Source organism: Pinus tabuliformis, chromosome J, assembly GCF_031772625.1.
Source record: "Pinus tabuliformis cultivar Carrire ecotype Pingquan chromosome J, CPIR1, whole genome shotgun sequence".
NCBI classification, from domain to species: Eukaryota; Viridiplantae; Streptophyta; class Pinopsida; order Pinales; family Pinaceae; genus Pinus; species Pinus tabuliformis.
This window is the reverse complement of record NC_142295.1, coordinates 943,309,616-943,334,130: the sequence shown is the minus strand read 5'-3', so window position 1 is coordinate 943,334,130 and position 24,515 is coordinate 943,309,616. Positions and strand designations below refer to the sequence as shown.

The 24,515-nt window shown below is 40.2% G+C and overlaps 1 protein-coding gene across 4 annotated transcripts in view; it reads right to left on the bottom strand.

The window, feature by feature from the left end:
* LOC149229901 (mitotic checkpoint protein BUB3.1-like) overlaps positions 1-24,515 on the bottom strand; it is a 349,473-nt gene that overhangs the window by 257,249 nt on the left and 67,709 nt on the right. For all 4 annotated transcript variants that reach the window (XR_016247977.1, XM_089378776.1, XM_089378775.1 and 1 more), the window contains exon 5: positions 13,143-13,218. Coding sequence is in view for 3 of the 4 variants with exons in the window: in XM_089378776.1 (XP_089234902.1) it covers positions 13,143-13,218 (76 nt within the window). In the remaining variant the exon portion in view is untranslated. The remainder of the gene's footprint in view (positions 1-13,142; positions 13,219-24,515) is intronic.

Below are 24,515 nucleotides of genomic sequence, written 5' to 3'. Positions count from 1 at the left end.
CGCTGCCCTAATCTAGAGGACAGAAGTCGGAACTGTCGTGAACAGCCGCGAAAGCTGATGCAAAGGGCAGAAGCCGGAACTGCCGGAAACAGCCGAAACTGTTAAAAATGTCGGAACAGCTAGAGCATCTGTCTCTGAAGGAGAGCAACATGCAAGGGATAACTGACTAAAATTGGAGCAGTTGTATGGTACTTAGCAGCAAATACACTAAGCATGCAATGTTACACCTAGCATGCAAGGGACAACTAGCATGCAACAACAAGCATGCTAGGGACAACAAGCAAGCAAGATGCAGCCAGTACATAGGTCAGTGTGGCAACATGGTGCAGCAATGCCATATAATGCAGTACAGTGATGGGTATAGTCATGATTAATGAAGCATGATGACATGCAGCATAGTGATGATGGGTGCAGCATGATGATGACAAAATGCAGCACAACGATAGGTGAAGGAGTCACCTCAGAGAATCAGTTGAAGCAGCATGTCTTCAACTAGTCTCATGTATCATCTTCTTAGAGAGAATCTATGTTCTTATCTAGATAAGTCAAAGTGTTGACTTCCGTTGTAAACATACTATATCTCTCTCTCTCTACTGAACTATTGAAGAACATATAAGAAGAATTGATCAAGGTTTCCCCACATTGGGGTTTGTCCCTGGCTAGCGCCACATCTTGTGTCCTCTTGTCTTGGCTTGTCTTCTGCAATTTATGTTTATGTTCTATCTGCAGTTTACTTTAATACTGATGTGATTGCTAATCCGGAAAAGATATTGAGCTAACTGTGAAAATTGAAATAAATTGTTCTAAGCATAGAAAATACCTAAAATTAACATGGTATCAGAGCTGAGGTGAAGACAATGCCCAAGCAAGAGTGAAAGAGCAATCACCGAAGACAGTTGGGAAAGGACAAAAGGATCATTGGATTCCTTATCCCTCTTCAAATTCACCAAGGGTGAAGTCGAAGCAGAGAATATTATCAAAATAGCGTAGCGGAAGTTTCTGATGGCCTGCTTAAAGATCACTTCATTGAGAAGTCCAGATCTAAGGGTGGAAGGAAAGGCAGATGCCTTGGTTGCAATAAGTTCGGCCATTATGCGAAGGAGTGTCCGAATGGCAGAGACACATCTCTTGATGAAGATAAGAATCATTCCAGGGACATCTTCAATGATCAAAGGAATGACAGGTAATGCAGGTCATCAAGGAGATGGCCGACTCTTCAAAGAAAGCAAGGAACCCCAACTATGAAGAATCAAATGTTGTTTCTGATAAGATAAAGAAGCGTTATCTTGTGTTGGCCCTCTCCTTCAGATTCTTTGGGAATCTAGCTTATTGATCGTAGTGCTTCAAGGCACCTCATCGGATAGAAGGTTGCTCTCTCGAATTTGGTAGAGACAGAAACAACCGTGGGATTTGTTAGAGTCGGTCTAGTAGCCTTCCACCGAGATCAAAGCTCTTTGCATTTCATGATTAGGTGTCCCATCAGTGTGATCATGTTGCATTCCGTTAGGCATGCCATAATCCTGGTGGAGGGAGTTTGTGTCTTTATTCCCCTCTTGTTTGGTACTGCTGGTTCAGGTTTGTTCAAGTAAATAAAATCCTCAAAGGGTCATTCATCTTGCTTTAAGTTTTAAGGTCTTAGGTCTAGGGTTGAGTCCATTTTTGTCTTGAGAGGTCATAAAGGACCAGCAAGCCAGAGGGATGTCCTACATTGAACATTTTTTCAAAAATTCTCATCATTGTACAGCTAAATTTTCACCTTGTTCTCAAAAACTCTGTTTTTGAAAACAAAGGTCATTATCTCATTTTTGTAAAGATTCTCAAAATCTCAAATTCTTCAAATGTCGAAGTGCAGCCTTGGTCTCCTTTGCCAAAGCATCCTAGAAGCTATCCCTGCAAAAATTTTCAGAAGAAATCATCATTTCAACCAATTTTTCAAAGAAAAGAAACCAAAAGTCAGAGCCAATTAATTCAAAAAGTGTCAACACTCAAAACATTACAAAGTGGGTTTTGGGCAAGTAAAAATCAAAAGGAAGCCTATAAAAGCACATCACTCTTCATTAGCAACTCATTTGCCTCTCACAAGCTAAGTGAAACCTTGCAAAGGCCATTTTAGGAGTTCTTGAGCAAAGTGAGCAGTTTCAGAGGTGTGCTACGCGTCAGGGAGCTATTCCCAGTGTTATTTTGCACGTGCGCTACACGTCAGAGGGGCGCTACGCGTTGGGCAGGGCACGCTACGCGTTGGGTTTTCTGCTCAACAAATTGCCAGCAAACCATCAAATCGATTTTTCTCTCAAACACATTACAAGTAGGCCTCTCCTCCATGCCTAGATTTGTTTTTGCAAGATGAAAGACAAACTTAATATGTTCAAATGCTATGAAATGATAAATCAAAACCCTATATTGTTGTGGAAAATGTAAAGTCTCAATGGTACTAGGGTTTCAAATTTCTCTTGTTGTCCAAGGTTGCCCATTTGTAAATCCCTTTTTCCCTCATTTTCATCACCTTTCTCCCTCAAATTTTCCCTTGAAATTTCATAATTCTCTTCTCTCAAATTCCTAAAACATACTTAACTTCCCAAACCCTACTTCACTTTAAAATCCCATAATTTTGTGATTTCCCATCCTTGCTTTCCCTAAATTCCTTCTTTATGTTTATTGTCCCTAATTCCCTCATGTTCCCCTTTTCCTAACAATCCCCTTGTATTTATGTCCCCTTGGTGACAGCATTTGAAAAAGTCAAACAGCAGTTGATTGGGTTCAAAGTCAGCAATACATTTCAGCCATCTTGCCTTCAAAACCATGTCAAAAACCGAATCAGATTATGAGCAGAGTTATGACAGTGATTCAACACCAGAGGTAGAAGTGCCAAGGAGGCATCACAAGGGTGGTAAGGGTGGTCGGCATGTCAGGGAAGAGCCCACTTCTTTGGCTCAATTGCAAGCCTGTCCACTTGCAATGTCATGTTTCCAGTATCAATCATGCTTTGGATATTGTGAGAGGATCTCACAAATTCAACACCATAGAGAATTGGTCCGCTTGTTTGTCCTACATTTGCACAATGGCCATGTGAACCTTGCAGGAGTGGACTTCACCCTATCACCTGAAATTGTTGCTCAAGCCACCGGGATACCAAATGTTGGGGAAGAGTGGACCAAGCGCAAGCTGCTAGACAAATTTCATTATCAACCATACATCAAACCCGGATGCATGAGGCACCTTACTGCTATTTTTCCTTTCAAATTCCTAAGGGATGAGTATGCACCATTGATGAGGCTCATTATGCGTTATTTCACTTGTGAAGGCAGATTTTCACGTTTATATTCGTACCATATCCGTTTGTTGATGCATTTCACCCGGGTACGAATGATGAACATTCCATTTTTCATGTGCCGAAATATAGAGAAGATGGTGCCCGTAGTGCAAAGAAAGAACCCCGCACAACAACTCAAAAGTATATATCATTATGCACTGATCGAGATCATAGTGATGCATCAGTTGGCACAGCAGGGTGTTGCTTGGGAGGATTTCATTTCTCGCGACTTCTTCATGGTGCCACAGCCACCTCCCGAGATTGTCCATGATGAGGGAGGGCCTTCACATCAGTTTGACATTCCTGAGCCAGAGCATGTCAGCACTCCTCCATATGTTACATATCAGAGAGGCCACAGGGCCTTATTTGCATCTGCACAGCGAGTATTATCTCCACATCAAGTGGAAGGGGTCTCGCCTTCTTCATCAACACAGCGAGTGTTATCTCCACATCAGGTGGAAGGGGCCTCGCTTTCGACAGCAGCACAGGTACAAGAGAGAGGCAAGCAGCCCAAGATTGATGAGGGGCCATCAGGTGATCCGGACATAGATATTGTTGACCTTGATATCAGTTCTCCTAGCTTAGAGCCAAAGGAGATCATCCAGCAACTAAGGGCTGAAAATGACTTGTTGCAGCAAAAGTTGGAAATGGCAAATTGGACAATCACATACTTAGAGCAGCACAACAAGCAATTAGAGGATGAACACACTCTTGATGAGTTGCGGAGGATCCGAGAAGACCGGAACTTGGCTCGCAAGAGACCCGGTGATTTGACACCTAAGGAGCAAAGCTCTATGCTCATTCAGGTGAACACTCATTTAGAGAGGTTGATAGCCAAGGCAAACAGGGACAAAGACATGCTCCGCCACATGAAGAACCATTATTGGGCCCGCATGCATGTGTGCAAAGAAAAAATGAAGGTACTCAAAGCACGCTTGTCCAAGGCACTAAAACGGAGGAAAAGGCCCGATCCGCTTCAAATTTTGGCTGAAGCCACCTTGAGGGAGCATGGTGCTCAATGATACACCTCCAGCTCAAAATTCAGGAAATTTGGAGCAATTTTGGTCAATTTTGAATTTTTTGTGCAAAAAACAGGTTTTTGCCCTCAACGCGTAGCGCGCCGCGCGCTACCCTTAAGTTGGGGAGGTCCATTTCACGAAAACTCAGCATTTTTGGATTTGTCATGACAAAATACACTTGCTCAGCCACTGCCAAGAAGTTTCATGGAGATTTGAGCCCCCAAAAGGTCAAAAAACAAGCAAAAAATGACCTTCTGCCACTTTTTGGACACACAGGAAGCAGTCTTGGGAGATTGCAATTTTGGAGGGGCAAATGGCCACCAAATTTAGAAATTCCACTTGGGCAGGAGAGTAGACATCCAGACCTTTCCAACAAGCCCACTTGTGCCTCATTTGGATGCCGGGAAGTGCCTCAAAAGTGGCCTGAAAGGCGCGCTACGCGTTGAGAAATGGCGCGCTACGCGTTGGGAAAATTTGCCAGTTTTGCACCTTCAGCTCAGGAAAACGCAGCGTTGACTAGTTTTGACTTTTTGGTGGGGTTTTTCATCCTCTTTGATGTAATTGATGTAATTTCATGTTGACATGACACTTTTTTACCTATTCTAGAAGATTCATTCATAAAATGGCAAAAAATTAATGAATGAATTGGTTTCCTAGCTTATAGAGGCAAGTTGTTTTGATTGCCTAGATTGTAGTGCTCAGTTTAGAATTGGTTGAAACAGCTCCTAGGATGATGAGCTCGACCCTTAGAGGCAAGGAAATGTGTTAGCTTGCCTATATTATGTGCTTTCTTAGTCATTTTCATGGTTGGACTCTTGAGGGATAAGCTTAGACTGTATTACTCTTTGTATCTCTGCAATTTTGGCAAAGGAAAGACCAGGGTTTTGCAGCACTATTTGGGATTCCTGTGGTGATTTGTGTTGATGGTGTGTTTCTCTCATGTACTTGTAAGTTTGTTATGTGTATCATTTTCCTACTCTTCTCTTCTACAAATTAAGTAAATGAAGTGTTAAGGTAGAATTCATGGTTTCTACGCTCTGCCTTTAAGTTTGCTTAATATCTATGTTTTCATCTGTTTAAGGAGAACTCTCGATGGTTTCTTGCTCTCCTTGACTCCTCACCGGTCATATCTATCCATTCACTTATTTCAAAGGCATCAAGACAATCTCCTACCTTGCCCCAAAAAGACCTCTGCAAAAACTGTGTCTCATCCCCGCACCCAAAATTGTCGTGCTCAGTTTTCCAACAAAACCCTAAAAATCTAAAATCAAACTTTCCCTATCAGTTTACTAGCCTAAAATCAGTGTTCTTTATTGGTCATCTCAGCCCTTTGAAGATCTTTTGCCGAGATAGACCCAGAGAGAGCCCTCTCCTGTCCCCGTAGGGCTAGCTACGAGGCTAAGTGGTTTGATGTTGCCTTGGATTTTGTCTTTTCAGCCTGAGGCCAAATTCAAGCGCTAACAGGATTATACTTGGAGTCGATGCCACGTATCCCGGAAAGGGTGTAGGGAATGTTACCCCTCAATTGAATGAGGGTAACTCTATTCATTTACAAGAATCTGTTTTATGTACCTAATCGCAAGAAGAACCTGGTGTCAATCTCGGAAATGGAAGTCAAAGGTTTCAGGGTGGCATTCATCGATGGAAAGGTACGTGTTGAAAAATAGAATTGTCAAAGATGCTTTTTCTCACGGGTTCAGGGTTGGCAATTTGTATCAAGTTGCAGGATGGTCCATTGGGGATCAGTCAATTGACATATCACATCTATAACACCGGAGGTCTACCTATGGGGCCCTACCCGATGTGAGTCAGATGGTGATAAGGATGCTTGAATTCAAGAAGAGCATGAAGGTACATGTCTAAGATGTACCGAAGGAAAATCTTATAAGGGGACCATTCCCCTCATGCAGCAGGTCCACAGGTTTGGAACAACCCGAGGAGTTTGAGATTCATGATCGGGAATCTCATGTATACAGATGGCAGAAAGCCCTCTAGGCTTGAAGAAAAACACCCCGGGCATAGTATGAGAGGATTGATAGCTGTCTGATGAAGTTGAAATTCACTAGGAGTGAAACCGATCCAAACCATTACCTGAAGGTTGTGGATGATAGACCTCTCATACCGACACCTTATGAGGATGACCTATTTCAAGCAGGTGCAGAGCCTCTCACTTGCAGAAGTAAGAGGGAGTTGGATTCCGGATGTGGAATGGTAAACTGCAAGCCCGTGACTACCTCGAGGATCTTAACTTTTAGAAGTTATATGGTGATGATGTCGGACCAGATTTGGGAAATGCCTCTGAGTTTCATAAACTCATTTGCATTGATGTTCTTGGTGAACTTCCGTCTGGACATATGTTTTGCAGTTAGCATGGTGAGCTCATATTTGGTTGAGCCTCACTGGATTGGTGCCAAGAATCTTCTGAGATATCTTCGGGGCACAATCTCTCATGGATTGAGATACACTGTCGGAAATATGAAGCTGCATGATTATTCGAATGTTGACTGGGCAGGCAGTGTGGAGGATCACTAGAGCACTTCTCAGCGCTGGTTCTCTTTGGGTTCTACTTCGATATCATGGATGAGTAGGAAGCAGAAGTCGGTTGCTATAAGCACCGTCGAGACCGAATACATAGCTACGAGTATGATCTCGTATGAAGCTGCCTAGTTGTGGAAGCTCTTCAGTGAGCTGTTTGTACACATGATGAATACCATTGTGATTCTCTGTGACAACCAGAGGGGGGATCCGATTATTGACGAATCCTGTATTCGATGATTGCTCCGGCAGATAGACATCAGATACTGCCTTATCTGGGATATGGTAAGTCGATGAGCGAGGAGGCTCCATCGCATTGAGATTGATGTACAGGTCACAGACATTTTGTCAAAGCCTCGTGAAAGTTCAAATCTGTGACTTTCCCAAACGACTTGGAGTCGTTGAGGGACCTTCTTATAAGGGTCCTACATGTTGCATGCATTGAGCTCTGGGAGCTCTGGGGGGCTTGGGGTACTTACTGGAGCAACATACAGCCACAGGGGGACTCACCCTCCCCTGGTGGTGCGCTATGTACAGGATGATAGGTTCAACCTTCCCTTGTGATACCCCATGGCGACTGTGGAACAGGATGATTAGTTCTCCTATGGGTCGGAATGATTAGTTCTCCCGTGGCAACTGTGGAACAGGATGATTAGTTCTCTTGTGGGTCGGGATGATTAGTTCTCCCGTGGAAATTGTGAAACAGAATGATTAGTTCTCTTGTGGGTCGGTATGATTAGTTCTCCCGTGGCAACTGTGGAACGGGATGATTAGTTCTCTTGTGGGCTAGGATGATTAGTTCTCTCGTGGCAACTGTGAAACAGGATGATTGGTTCTCCTGTGGGCCGGGATGATTAGTTCTCCCGTGGCAACTATGAAACAGGATGATTAGTTCTCCTGTGGGCGGGATGATTAGTTCTCCCGTGGCGACTGTGGGGCAGGATGATTCGTTCTCCTGTGGATAGGATGATTACTTCTCCTGTCGAGGCATCCTACCCATGCAGTCTGAGACTCATGGGAAGTACCTCTCATTTGATCAATGAGCAGGGAAATGGGGTTAGGGACCATAGTAGTACTATCGATGGACGCATCGATGTTCTACCGTACTCCCTATGCTAGGATGACCTCCAATGATCTGGGATCAATGAAACTGATCTGGGATTAGTATGAGTAGTTTGAGACACTCTCTTGATCTGGGATCAATAAAATTGACTTCGGGCCAATAAGAGTGATGTGACACACTCTCTTCAGATGAAACTGACTTCGGGTCAGTAGAGAATGGTATGAGACATTCTCAATCAATTCTTCTTCTTCATGGTTCAGTAGAGCAGAGCAAAGCAGAGCAGTGCAGGGCACTGATGGCAGAGATAGTACAGTCGAACATATGGATCAGCCGATGGAGTTCTCCCTAGTTGAGAGGGAGTGTTAAAATTGGCAACTAGGGCCAAACTCCATGTGGGTAATCTTATTAATGGAAGTGATATTTTTCTTGGATCCCTCTCATCGAGAGGTGTAGGATTGATCTAAAGATCATCCGATTCTGATAAGTATGCATGGAGATATGAATTTATTTGTGTTATGGGACAATTTGTCAAGGTCGGCCAGCAACCAAATAAACCCCACTTGTGCTCAACGTTTTAGTATAAATAGAGGTGGCCTTCAAGTCATTTCAACACACTTGGGATCTCTTCTTCTCTACTTGTCTTTGGGTTTAGTAGGAGGAGAGATCCTAAAGGATAACGCTGCCCTAATCCAGAGGGCAGAAGCCGGAACCGCCGTGAACAGTCGGAACTGTCGGGAATAGCCGGAACTACTGGAACTGCCAGGAATACCAGGAATTGTCGGAACTGCCGAGAACAGCCGAAATTGTCGAAAATGCCGGAACAGCTAGAGCATATGTCTCCGAAGGAGAGAAACATGCAAGGGACAACTAACTAACATTGGGGCAGTTGTATGGTACTTAGCAACAAATACATTAAGCGTGCAATGTTACACCTAGCATGCAAGGGACAACTAGCATGCAAAGGACAACAAGCATGCTAGGGACAACAAGCAAGCAAGATGCAGCCAGTACATAGGTCAGTATGGCAACATGGTGCAGCAATGGCACATAATGCAGTACAGTGATGGGTATAGTCATGATTAATGAAGCATGATTAGATGCAACATAGTGATGATGGGTGCAGCATGATGAGGAAATGCAGCGCAACGATAGGTGAAGGAGTCACCTTAGAGAATCAGTTGAAGCAGCATGTCTTCAACTGATCTCATGTATCATCTTCTTAGAGATGATCTATGCTCTTATCTAAATAAGTCAAAGTGTTGACTTCTATTGTAAATGTACTATATCTCTCTCCCTCTCTGCTAAACTATTGAAGAACATATAAGAAGAATTGATCAAGGGTTTCCCCACATTGGGGTTTGTCCCTGGCTAGCACCACATCTTGTGTCCTCTTGTCTTGGCTTGTATTCTGCGATTTATGTTTATGTTCTATCTGCAGTTTACTTTAATACTGATGTGATTGCTAATCCGGAAAAGATATTGAGCTAACTGTGAAAATTGAAATAAATTTCTCTAAACATAGAACATACCTAAAATTAACATTAAGAGGGGTGTTGAAGAAAAGTGTAACTAGGTTCGATATTTGTAAATGTAATTTTGATCTTTGTACTTGTCAATAAAAAGAAATATTATTTTTGTAAAATTATTCGAATGAGTTTCTTGCTCATTCCATAGTTCTAGGAAAGTCAAAGAATCAAAGTCATGTTAAAGAGCTCTTCTTGAGAACGAAAATGGGTCAACCTAGTGTCAAGTAGCCCTCCAAGACAAGCACCATCCTCCAATAAAGAAGTTTGCAAGCAAAGCGAGGTAAAAGACAGTGATGTCGGCCTAAAAGAATTAGATTCACTCATGTCAGCTCAAAGAAATAGACACAACTCTTCATGGATACACGTCGGCTTAATATGGAAGGCAAACCATTATATATACCTAATTGGGGTATCCGCAAAAGACAAGGAAGAAACTCGGACTTGTCTGAGATTTTCGAAAGTCTACTACAACATCTCGGATAGGCACATTAAGTACAGAATTTTGGACAAGCTCTGCAACTTCGGATGAGGAGCAGTGACCTTGAATATCACTGAAACCTCGGGTAATTGCAATCACACAAAACTCAGATTCATCTAATGATGCTCGGAGGAAATTACAGTGGTTCAGGACCTCGGTCAAGAGCAGTGGTTCAGTACTTCGATGAGTATAGTAATCCTATGGGTAAAGCCTCTCAATGATCACAGTCTTAGCATAGCAAACAATCACATGAAGATCTCAGTGTAGGAGTGAACATAGTAATGGTTTCAGTATATATATCTATCAAACAAACACTTTGTCTTGGCATATCTCCAGAATTCAACTATGATCTCAGTATAGCACATACTGCCTTGACATACTTCAAGATACAGTCACATGCATAGCTATGATCTCGATCTTGAAGGAGACATAGTCACAAGGAGAAGATCCCAGTGAAGGAAGCAGCAATGGTGCAGACCTCGATGAAGGTGCAACAATGGTGTTGCAGTAGTAATGAAGACTTCGGTGGTGCAGTAGTGATGGTCTCAATGAAGCAGCAATAATGATGATCTCAGCAGTGACAAAGAAGAGGATTGGTGTCTTGGTCTTGGAGTGGCGTAGAAGGTCAAGTGTCATGGTCTTGGTGTTCGTCAATTGGAATCTCTATAAGAAGAATTATGTGTGGGTTTTCCTCTCCAAGAGAGAGAGGTTTTGGCCCTGGCAGAATGCCAACATCTTGTGTTCTTGTCTCTTTGATTTTGGTAGCTATTTGATGAAATAAGAAACACACGCTCTAATAATGTCAAAGAGAAGAGTGTGCTAATAAGAAAATTTAAAATGCCTCACAAATAGTTATCAAGTCAAGAAGAATCTTATTAATGCTAACTGCCCTAGATTCTTCAACATCTACTCCTTCCCGTGCAGTTCTTCCATACCTAGGCAAAAATTCTTCCCTGCCCCTCCTTCGCCCAAATGTCTCCTTCGCCCTTTCTTCGCCCAAACAATGCCTCCAAAGAAATCTCCAAACTACATGACACTAATGACTAACATCATTGAAGAGGCAGAAAACTAGGAGGTTTGGAGGAAAGCCATGGTGAAGGTTGATGCATGGGATATTGTGCCAAGACCGAAGGGGAAGCCAATTTCATGTGGTTCTTTTAGAAGAATCTACCTCACTAAGAGGGATTGTTAATAAGAGTAGCTCAAGCAAGTACTTTTGCATAGGTCTAAGTGTCTAGATGTGCGGAAGTCGCCCATTTGACCACTAACCTTAGTAATTACTTCAATTTTTAAAGTAATTGACTTTTATAAGATAAAGTGAGTTGATCTAATGAAATGCAAAGGTTATTTGTATTAGTGAATTAGATGAATCTCAACCATTATATTCAAGTGATGTTACGATCTAATCTCAATCGTCAATCAGTTCGAGATTAGGGTTGTGGATTCAATCAACCACTCCATCTTATAAAAGGCAGGCTAGGCTAATAGAGAAGACACATCTTTGAGCACAAGAGACAGTGAGATAATGAGATCTCAGTGATTGGGTGGAGAAGGACTTTCATCCAAATGTGCAGGGTTCGAGGAAGAGTGAAAAAGGCAGCAAGGGAGAAGGATCTAGATCAATTGGCAAGACTGAAGGATAGATCTGCAAAAGGTTTGATCAACTGAATCATTTCCAAGTTTTTGTTGTATTTGTATTTTTCATCAGAGGGCCATTATCCCAAAAAGGGAGCCCTGTATATTATAGATTATTGCTAATGAAGCAGCGGATTTTGATGAGCGGCAATTGTGTGTGCATGTGTTTAAGATTGGTGTATTAATTTTCTTCCGCTATTAACTATTTTGTGTTAAAATCTCAGCCATGTTTTTTTATTCAATAGATCTGCATAAAAATCTGCTAGGAAATAATTAGTCAGTTGTTTGGGTTAGAAAATTTAACAACCTATACTATTAATCCATATTCATAACAAACAAGAATGGGTCAATTGAATAACAACATCCACTGGGAGAGTCATCAATTCTTTGATTGAACTAGTGATATGTAAAGGATGAAGCGTAATGAAAATAATTATTTCTGAGTAAAAGAAATAAATAACACAGCCGTAAAGTGTGATGTGGGTGGCTATAGATCCTAGATTCGTTTTCCCTATGATTTCAAAAGTTATAGGACTATTTTAAGTGCATAATAAAAATAGTCCTAGTGGTTGAAGCATATAGGATAACAAGGCAAATATAGTTTTGCTTGCTCTCTTATCCTATAGGAAAAGGCCAATAATTTCTCAACTATGGAAATATCCTGGGATACGAAATGAAAGTTGATCATTATCAAAATAATTCACTCTCTCAATATCTTCATGGAGCTAATGCCATGTAGCAAAAGTGCCAATTATTTCTGCAACAAGTTACAATAGTAAAAGAGAACATCTGATCTTTCCAAATTTGGTTCATCCTACATCGGAAACTACTTGTTCTATATGAAATTACTCCAATCACGATACTTCTTCATTTCACTACAAAACAAAGCATTTGGCATCAAGTACACAGCTTACCTTTTACAATAGCATGATCAAAGAAAAGAAGGAACTTCTGTCTCATAAAGACATATTTTAACTATGGCATACTATGATACTACTATAAAAATCTAAAGATGGCATTTCAAAGCGATTGTTGTAATTAGTTTTCCAAACAAAGAAAGATGCCAAAGGCAACCGATTATGCACCATCTAGCATGCGTTTGCTAGTTTGAAGAGACAATAATGTAGTCAATATAAATGACAACAAAATCGAGGCCTCCAAGAAAAACCAAAAGAAGTACAACCATTGAATCATTCGAAAAGCCTCCCTACATTGAACATATCAACTATGTGCTAGGAAGATCATGTAAATTGGTTGAACACACTAACTTAATAAGAGAATAACATCTTCTAAGAAATATATCCCCTCTTATGTACTCGACAAAATTCTCATTATCATCAAGTGAAATGTGGTCTAGCAGTTAGATTCTAGTTTCAAGTGAAGATCCAAGTTCTAACCTCCAAATGGCACAAATTCATGGTAATGAAAACAAATGTTCCATGAAGTTGTTTGGACGAAGCTATATATCCAATCCAAATTAAAATGGATGTACCAGCAAAATAAATAAATAGAACAAAAGTATTGTTACCAACCAAAGAAAAGAAAACTATATCACCTTCATGAACAAAATACGCACCTATTGGCCTGGAATGACTCAGACAAGTCAAAGAACTCCAAGGCCACACGACCATCCACAGCACCAATAGCATATCCTATAATAAACATAATATCTTCTCAAGGTAAGGGTTTGTGTATATGCTTTGCAAAAAACGCATCAACAATGTCTACATGAACCTCAATAAGAACATACCATGGAAATACCCATTTAAGTAAGTTCAATATGCTCCTACAGATTTGACTGATTATTGTATTCTTCCTTCTACATATTGGATAAAAATTATCAGCTAAAATTTATTTTCTATAATTATGTAGCATTAGAGAAGCAAGGGACCACGTAAGAAAATGAGCATTTGTAACATTAACGATCATAAAATAAGGAATAGCAACCCTATTCTCAAAAAACTCCAACAATTGAACATTGAATGCATAATATAGTGCTTACTTTTAATGATAATTTTGGTATTATTCAATATCACATAAGACATTTCACACCAATGTATGTTGAAAATACTGAGAGGTGGGGGGGTGAACCAGTTTTTCTTTTCAATTGTTACTTTTACCAATTAAATCAATTTTATTTAGAACACAAAATGAACAATAGGAATAAATGCTTTTATTAATATAATCTTTACAATAAATCAAGTACAATATATATAGGGCTCCAACCTGTTTCCAAGCACCAACTTGATCTTTTGTGAGGCTCCAACCTCTAGGGATCTGACCCTATCTTGTCAGGGCACCAACCTTGGATTTAGGAGCACCAACTCCAAGGACACCAATCCTTCGAATTCTGAGGCACCAACCCCAAGGGCTCCGACCCTATCTTGTCAAGGCACCAACCTTGTTTGTTCGAGGCTCCAACCTTCAGGGCACCAACTCTCTGGGCTCCAACCCACTGCTATATTTTGCCTAGATATGTTTGATAGTAATTCTTTGGTCCCAAAATCTTCTTCACTGAATTCTATCATCTACAACTTCATTGTAGTCTCCATGCTATATAATCAATGACAGCCTTGTCTCATAGAAGGTGTCACCGTTGCTCTTCATTACACCCAAGCAAAATCTCCAAGTCACATCATGATGACTAACACATCATGGTCTTCAACAGTTTTTACACGACTTCAATGTATCTTCAATGAATTGTACTAATCTTTGCACACACACAACTTTCTGTTTCAATCCTCTATTCTAACCGTCACGGTAATTGTTTTAGGAGTACACTTCAGGAGTAACTGCTTCAGAAGAATGACTGTCGCAGCTTCAAGTTGCGCTCACAATTATAAAACAACCCTGTCTTGTGCAGTCTCTTTAACAGATCGCAAGTTGTGCTTCTACGAATTCATTATAAGTCCGGACTTTCAATGAATAACCCCGTCAACAGAATTGCTAGTCCTTCGGCTTCTTTCCTGTTGGACCTTCGGCTTTCTTCCTTTTCGCTCGATCTTTGGCTTCCTCTGTTCCTTCAAGTTCACGAGTTGTGAACTATTACTTCTTCTCTTTGTAATCAATGCCTGAATCCCCTGCCTCAAGTGAAGTGTTTCAACTTGTATATACATATGAGTTTTGCCAATAAACGAAATGACCCGTTCATTGGTGGTATATTAAAATCAATGTTCCACGGGGACTCGCCCCACCCCTAGGGGTCTAGTTTCCTAGCTCCCCCGCGCTCCGGGGACTTGGTGACGAGAAGGGGTCATTTCCCCACACTCCCAAAAAATAGGGTATGCAAGGGGACGTGCCAGGGCGTCGTTTCCTTGTGCTGAGGGGTCGTTTCCTAAAAGGGGGTCGTGAGGGGTCGTGGGGGGTCGACGGGGGTCGAGGGGCCCGATTTTTTTAAATAAACTTTTGTTTGTAATTAAAATTTAACATTAGTTTTAATACTTTAGGGTTTCAATTCGTTTTTTTATATAAAAAATTCATTATTCGCCCTAGCCCCTCACTCCATTCGCAAGACGTTCCTAGTTCCTCTACAGCAGAGAGGAATTGGTCCACATATAGCTTCATCCACTCTATCAAGAGGAACAAGCTTACCTCTAAAAGAGCAGAGAAGTTAGTCGCTGTGCACAGTGCCCTACATCTTGAGCATAGGAAGACACCTGAGTATTTGAAGGGACCAGCAACAGGATGGGATGTTGATCTAGAGGATGATGCACAGGTAGATATGGAGGAGAGACTTGATGAGAGATAGATGGGGTTGGTTGGTGTGCCACTTAGCATGTTTGAGAATGCTAGTGATTCAAATTCAGATGGTGATATGGTTGATCCTGATTTATTCATGCAACAGCTGGATGCAGAGACTAGCGGGGCATTACCTTGAGGCTTGAGCAAAATTATGCTCATTTATCTTTTGATATGTTGATGTTCTTATGTTATTCTGACTCTATAAAATTTTGACTCTTGATGTATGATGTATCAGACTTGACTTTTATAATTTTATGTCAATATTCATTGTTCAGTATTCAATGTTCATAGTAGGAAGTGGAACATCAATATGGTTTAAACTTTAATCATAATGTATGATGTATGATTATAAATTAGAATTTTAAATTTATATGATATTAGATAATGATATTCATATCAATGATCATGCTTTGCAGCTTTTCAATCCAAACCCAATTGTCATAGTGGACTCAATTTATAAATTATATTTTATATTTACAAGTTTTTAAGATCCTGAAGTCCCCCCACGTTTCCCAAAAATTGGTGGGGAGCTTTTGCATAGGCTGCTCCCGCATATCCTCGCTCCCTCGCCCCCTCGTTCCGGAACCTTGGTGGAACATTGATTAAAATATATCGGAGGGCTTTTTGTTAATATTCAATCAATTATAACTTAGCCTTTTTACAAAAATCACATTATAGGAGAGGCTATACCCATATTATAATAGAAGTCTGGCGGTCCCCATATGCCACGTCACCGCTAATTGCAATCGCAACTTTTCGGAAATCTCTTACTATGCAATATATCAAAGAGGCCCTTTTTAATATTCACAAGGCCCACATGGAGGTCCCACATGCCACGTTATTAATCACAATCACAATTATCCGAAATCCCACAATCGTAACTCTTAACATCACCAATGTAACATGTCCGATATTCATACTGCCGATGAAACGAACGCGATATAATATTAAACCATCGTCAATAGATCTGTCGGGTCCACAGCTAATATCGCAATCGGCGGTCGGGTTCACAAGTCTTATTGCAATTGGCGATCGGGTTCACAAGTCTTATCGCAATCGGCGGTCCGGCGGTGACAACCCTTATGATTTGCGTAACTTCCCCGATACTTGGACCCGATACTACATAAAGGTATATTCTAATAGAGCTATCAGGTCTGCGTATTATATCGCAAAAGATGTTTTAACATTCCTTCGAAACCTGTGATTACTATGGATGTGATATTTCATTAAGTCATGCTATAATGGTGCAGCGGGTCTGTAATGTTATCGCAATCGGAGGATTTGGATATACATCCCTTTATGACTTGCGATATGATCGTTCCGGTAGGCGGATGCGATATTACACTAGGATTGTTTTCATAATCGCAATTGGGGGTTTCAACATGACAAGGCTTTATAGAGACTTGCGATGTGGCGAATGCGATATCATAATAAGGCTTATGTAATGGAACTATCGGGTCCATATTACATATCGCAATCGGAGGTTTTGAGTGGTGGCATAAAATAGAATTGTCGATATGATTTCTATGATTTGTGTTTATATACTGCCGATATGATTTCTGTCGATATCATATATTGTCGAAAGGGTTCCCATGGTTTATTACTTCCTCCGATATGGCTCTTACTTTTGGCATATGCGATAGATCTGCATTGTCTTGGCTCGTCGCTCCTGTGGTTTCTATTTATTCCTATGACTTCCGATACTATTCCGATAGCTCTTCTTCCAATAGATCTTCTCTGCTCTGATAGATCTTCTTTGATGGTTTCTGATGAACTCTTCCTGCTCCTGTTGTTTCACGGATCTGCTCTGCTTGGCTTCACATCATTATTTACTATCCAAAATATTGCCATATTGACATCAATGACAATCTAGATCAACAATCTCCCCTTTTGTCATTGGTGCAATAATATTCTTCTTCTCTCCCTCTTTGAAATCAATGGCAAAGGAGTGCACAAGGAGTCCCCCTGTCGAACTTCTTTTGTTCTTTATGAACAGTGGATCTTTATGGGTATGTTACTCCCCCTATCGTGGTGCTCTTCTTTTTACTCAAGATAGAAGGATTGCTGCCTCATCATCAGCTAGCACATTATCCCCTCTTCATGTCTCAGAACTTCTTCATCATGGCTTCAACAATGCTTAAAGATGCTCCACTTCAATGCTTCAAAATAGACTCCAAATAGTCATACACCAAATGTCCAAGTCCAAGTTTTTACGCTTCTACACCGTATTCTGTTGTCTCCACAGTCAAAATTAAGAGGCCTTCACAGTCCGAATCAAGAGAAAATGCCATTGAAATTGTCATTCTCGCTATCTTTCTTCAAATCAAGATTCCTTTGTATCTCTGTGCTTCTCCTTAAGTTGTTGAGCTATATTCGACAGCACAACATTCTCCCCTTTAATTTGATATCCAATCTGTGACTGTCTTTTAAATTCTTTCTACTGGTTGGCAACTTTTTGCAATGCTTCAATTATATCAGATGCTGCCAACTTCTCTTGCTTCAAGCTCCATTCCCAGATGTGTCTGCTTGTTTGAAGGTTGCCTCTATTACTGTCCTTGATTTACCTGTTCTCATATCATATCCCTGAGTCGAGAAATTCAACTTCTATAATACCAGCGACATAGTTATTTGCCCTATTTCTCTAGCATTAGATGGCCTTCTCTGCTGCTCCAATTCTGCTTAGTGATCAAGTGGAAAACATCTTCAACAATAGTCCAAAGAATGGTTAAAAGATCATGTTCTTCAATGTAGTGATCCTGAGAAATGATCTTTACCAAAGAATGATTGTTAATATAACTCATCAAGGATTTCATAAGGACCCTTTCATGGATAGCTTCTGCAATAATGATCAAGAATCACAAGCTCCCCCTAACTGTATGCATGGTCTCTTTTTGCCAAAATCCCATCATCAAACACTCAAAATATCAAGGGTATCTTCATCAAGTCAACAACATGTGTTGTTGGCTGGAGAGTTCAGGAGATTTTTGGATTGTATTTTCTTTCTTCTCCATACTTGTGTAACTTTCTTTTCTGGCATGTTTCTAGCTTGTGTAGGAGCCCAAGTTAAGTTACAATCATGTGCCATATGACTAACATTATGACACTTGAAGCATTCTATGTTGTTATGAATAAGAATTCATGATTTCTTCCTGCAAAATTGCTTCTCGGAGATTGTCGGGGACCATAATGTCTATCTTTGTGATATGCCCTACAATCTTTTGCCATGTGTCCAAAGTTTGTACAAGAATAGCAATAACCAAGAAATATACTTTGGTACCTGGGAGAAGATGGTTTCCTTGTTGTACTTCTGAAGTCTTTCTGCCTTGAGATCCTTTCATTATAACTGTTGCTTCTTGCATCCTTGACATCATCTACATTTCTTCTTGGAATGGGACTTCCTTTATTGTTGCCTTGACTCTTATCCTTTCCTTTGCTAGAATTGGGAGCATCAATATTTCTTTCTGGCTTTCTCACATCCTTGTTGTTTGAAGCATTATCATTCTTGCTTGAGGATTCTCCTTCATAGCTAAGACCTGATTTATCAAATGGGGATCTTTGATGGCTGAGCATGTCATCCAAGGCTTGGGAGCTCTTCAAAAATTTGTCCATCCCTTCAACCTTTTTTTTTTAGGGAGACAATCTCTTCTTTCAATCTTTTGCAATCGTTATTCTTCTTAGCAAGTTGTTTCTCAATCTCTTCCTTGATACAAGTTGCTTCATTTGCTTCTATTTTAAGGGAGATGATATCTGATTTTATTTTGAAGATTTATTCATTTTCCTTAGCTAGACTACTCTCCATTTCTTCCATGATCCTTGTAGCTTTACATGCTTTGGCCTTGAGAAGGTTGAGGTTGGATTTTAGTTTGAATATTTCTTCATCCTTTGCTTTTAGTTGGCATATCATGGTGTTTTTCTCCTTTTCTACTTCATCAACTTGTCCTTCTATGATTACCAATGCTTCCATTGTCTTCTCAGTTCCTTGTGCTTGTTTCCTTGCTTCTTCTAATTGTGATCTAAGCGAGGAGACCTCTTCCTTGTATTGACCAATCTCTTCTTCAAGTTTGTTCAAGCTCATGCGCCTTTGTTCAAGGTGGCTTGACAAGTTATCTTCTCGTTTATTTGCTTTATCCAATTGATTTGTCATGGATATGACTTCTTCATGATACTTTCTTTTGCTTTGATGAAATTCCTTCTTAAGCTTGGCAAGCTCTTCATCCCTTTCTTGTACTTGAAGCTTGACAAGGTCAACTTTCTTCCTTGTTTGGTCTTGGTCACCAGCTAGTGTTTTCTTCTTAAGTTCTTCGTTTTCCTTTTTCAAACTGATAATTTCTTCCATGCCAGCCATAAGTTTAGTGAAGAGATCTTCTTTAAAATCTTTTTCATTCTCTTCATCTTCTGGATCTTCTTTGTCCTTGATGTCATCATTCTCATTTTCAGTTTCCATGATGGGTTCTAGATTTCCTTCTTGATTTCCATCATCTTCTTGACTAGTGGTCATGGTTAATGCTCCTCTTGAGTGAAGGTCATGAAGTTTGTCCCATATACCCTTTGTTGATGAACACTTTTCTAAATTGTTCTTTATAGAATCTGGTAGCCCATTCAAGATTGCCTTCCTTGCTTTTGTATTGTACTCCTTGGATTCTTCATCCATCATATTAATAGTAATCATAGATTTACGGACTTCTATGCCTTGAGTCTTTAAGAATTTCCTCATTCTTGCTTCCCATATATCAAAGTTTCCATTCAACCATGGAGCCTTTACAAATTGATTGATTTAACCTTCGATGGTTGAGGGAGACACATCTTAAGGAGGATTGGAAACTTTCTTTCCTAGCATTGCCATTTTTGTTCTAATTGATCAACCTTCAAGTTGTTAGGCTTTGAGTGAAGGTACTGGCTCCGATACCAATTGTTGGAAATACTGGGGGGGGGGGGGGGGTGAATCAGTGTTTCTTTTCAATTGTTACTTTTACTAGTTAAATCAATTTTATTTAGAACACAAAATGAACAATAGGAATAAATGATTTTATTAATATAATCTTTACAATAAATCAAGTACAATATACATAGGGCTCCAACCCGTTGCCAAGCACCAACTTGGTCTTTTGTGAGACTCCAACCTCTAGGGCTCCGACCCTATCTTGTCAAGGCACCAACCTTGGGTTTAGGAGCACCAACTCCAAGGACACCAATCCTTCCAATTCTGAGGCACCAACCCCAAGGGCTCCGACCCTATCTTGTCAAGGCATCAACCTTATTTGTTCGAGGCTCCAACCTTTAGGGCACCAACTCTCTAGGCTCCAACCCACTGTTATATTTTGTCTAGATATGTTTGATAGTAATTCTCTACTCCCAAAATCTTCTTCACTGAATTCTGTCAATCTACAGCTTCACTGTAGTCTCCATGCTATATAATCAATGACAACCTTGTCTCATAGAAGGTGTCACCGTTGCTCTTCATTACACCCAAGCAAGATCTCCAAGTCACATCATGATGACTAACACATCATGGTCTTCAATAGTTTTTACATGACTACAATGTATCTTCAATGAATTGTACTAAGCTCTGCACACACACAACTTTCTGTTTCAATCCTCTATTCTAATTGTCACAGTAATTGTTTTAGGAGTACACTTTAGGAGTAACTGCTTCAGAAGAATGATTATCGCGGCTTCAATTTGTGAGCAAAGTTATAAAACAACCCTGTCTTGTGCAGTCTCTTTAACAGATCACGGGATGTGCTTCTACGGATCAATTATAAGTCTGAACTTTCAATGATTAAACCAATCAACAAAATTCCTCATCCTTCAGCTTCTTTCTTGTTGGACCTTCGGCTTTCTTCCTCCTCGCTCGATCTTCGGCTTCCTCTGTGCCTTCAAGTTCACGAGTTGTGAACTGTTACTTCTTCTCTCTGTAATCGATGCCCGAATCCCCTGCCTCAAGTGAAGATTTTCAACTCGTATATATATATGAGTTTTGCCAATAAACGAAACAACCCGTTCACCGGTGGAGGGGCCGACTTGTGCATGAGGCGGTATATTAAAATATATCAGAGGGCCTTGTGTTAATATTCAATCAATTAACTTAGCCTTTTTACAGAAATCACACTATAGGAGAGGTTATATCCATATTATAATAGAAGTCTGGCGGTCCCCATATGCCACATCACCGCTAATCGCAATTGCAAACTTTCGAAGGTCTCTTACTACGCAATATATCGGAGAAACCCTTTTTAATATTCACAAGGCCCAGATGGAGGTCCCACATGCAACGTTATTAATCACAATCGCAATTATCCGAAATCCCACAATCGCAACTCTTAACATCACTAATGTAACATGTCTAATATTCACACTGCCGATGAAACGGACGTGATATAATATTAAACCATTGTCAATAGATCCATCGGGTCCACAGCTAATATTGCAATAGGCAATCGGGTTCACAAGTCTTATCGCAATAAGCGGGCGGGTTCACAAGTCTTATCGCAATCGACGGCCCGGCAATGACAGCCCTTATGATTTGCGTAACGTCCCCGATACTTGGACCCGATACTACATAAAGGTATATTCTAATAGAGTTATCAGGTCTGCGTATTATATCACAATCGGCGTTTTAACATTCCTTTGAAACTTGCAATTACTGCGGATGCGATATTTCATTTAGTCATGCTATAATGGTGCAGCGGGTCCGCAATGTTATCGCAATCGAAGGATTTGGATATACATCCCTTTATGACTTGCGATATGATCATTCCGATAAGCGGATGCGATATTACATTAGGATTGTTTTCATAAACAGATCGGGTCCGCAGCTCAAATCGCAATCGGGGGTTTCAACATGACAAGGCTTTAGAGAGACTTGCGATGTGGCGGATGTGATATCATATTAAGGTGTATGTAATGGAACTATTGGGGCCATATTACATGTCGCAATCAGAGGTTTTGAGTGGTGGCATAAAATAGAACTGTCGATATGATTTCTATGATTTGTTTTTATATACTACCGATATGATTTATGTCGATATTATATATTGTCGAAATGGTTCCCATGGTTTATTACTTCCTCCGATATGGCTCTTACTTTTAGCATATGCAATAGATCTGCATTGTCTTGGCTCGTCGCTCCTGTGGTTTCTCTTTATTCCTATGACTTCCAATACTGCTCCGATAGCTCTTCTTTGCTCTAATAGCTCTTCTTCCGATCGCTCTTCTTTGATGACTTTTGATGAACTCTCCCTGCTCCTATTGCTTCACAGATCTGCTCTACTTGGCTTCACATCATTATTTACTATCCAGAATATTGCCATATTGACATCAATGACAATCTATATCAATAATGTAAGCTGACAAAAAATTGAAACAAATGTCCATCGAGTTCTGATTAGAAACAATCCGAAGTGCTTGTAAACATAAGCTAGGTTTAAATACCTAATGGGTAGGCTCTCGGAAAAAAATCACATCCATGACCAACTAAAAGTCCCTAAAAGTTTGACAACCCAAAGATGTGGAGAAAGTCAAGAAAGTAACTCTATACGTTGGAACTAACATCAAATATTCCTCTAAAAAGATAATAGACAATTAAAGAAGGAATGCTAGAGAATTGTGTTGATACAATATGCTTTAAAAACTATCACTATATATCGATGCTCAATTCTTTTAATTCCCAAGATCATATGAAATAAGAGAAAGGATATTAAGAGGAAGCTTTTATGGCTTGCAACTAAACAACGGGAAATATGGGATTTCATATCCTAGGATAAACGTACCCTCCCAAAATGGGCAAGCATAGTATGCATTCATTAATTGGATACCTTCAATGAGGCCCTCCGAGCTCAAGTAATTTCAAGAATGATTTTGGATAAGGAAAGTTTATGGTGAAAGGTTGTCAAAGCAAAGATATTCTCAAAATGCCCACCTAACTAAATCTTCTTTCTGACATTCATCTAACTAAAAGCTCTAGATTTTGCAACTTTACCTTAAAAGGATGAAATCCATTTCACCACTCAACCTGGATTGTGGGGATGACTATTCTGCAAGATTATTGGTATTTATAATTTAACCCATATTTGAAATTCCCGAAGTGGGTAGTGTTGGATCCTTCATGACCTACCCAGCAACTTCATGATCAAGGACTATTGGGAACACAAGCCTATGGAAGGCTCAAAATAAGAATTTAGAGAAATGGGAAGCAAGAAAAATTCATCAATGACTCGTCACTAATACCCCCAAGAAAAACAAATTATGAACAAAACACTTTTGAGAATGTAGATTTCACAGGTGCTCATACTTAAGAAGGATTTTCCAGAATTAAACTGTGGATAAGTTCTCAAATTATTCCCAACATTTCGAGTGGACACTTCACCCACCATCAAGGGAATGTAAGCTTAGAATACTGGAGAAAAGTAACCAACTAATGAGTTTAAGATGGTGTTAAATGGAGGTAGCCATTAAACATAGAAATAAATGGTTGGATTAATGTTACTAAAAATAGGGAAGATCAATATTAATCCAACCATTCACTTTATTACGATGCAAATAAAAAGGATGGCAATAAAGTGAATGGTTAGATTAATATTAACCTTCCCTATTTTTAATAACTTTAATCCAGCCATATACTTCTATGGCAAACCATTTCCTCCCTTTAGCATCTTTTTAAACTCATCAATTTAATACTCTTCTCCATTATTTTAAGCTTATGATCCCTTCATGATGGGTGGAATGTCCATTTGAAATGTTGGAAAAGTTACAAAACACTAAGTTGTCGGATCCGGCATAGGAAGGGCCAGTATTGTCAAATCCGCAGATCCAGATCCGTCGAAATAAGTGTGAAATACGGCTGCCTACGGACCTTGATTTTTAGGAAACAGCTCATGCTCTGAGGAAACAGATCCCGAGACAAGTTGTCGGAACCGCTGAAATGGTTTGAAGTAAAATTACGAAAAGTTACAAACCCGATTTTCATTTTAGGTTTTTGTCTTTCTTAAAGTGTGGTCCCCCTTCCCTTTGTCGGCAGTCACGCCCAGGCAATGTTGAATATTCACCCGTAGGCCCCCTGCTTCACACAGCAACTTGTTGGAAGTTGGAACATGTGAGGAACATAGTCGCAGAGCAACATGTTGACCACTACGTGTCAACGACCCATAGCAGTACACCCCCTTTTTCGCAAAAGGGATAGCACCTGATCAATGTGTCCGCGTCATCCACC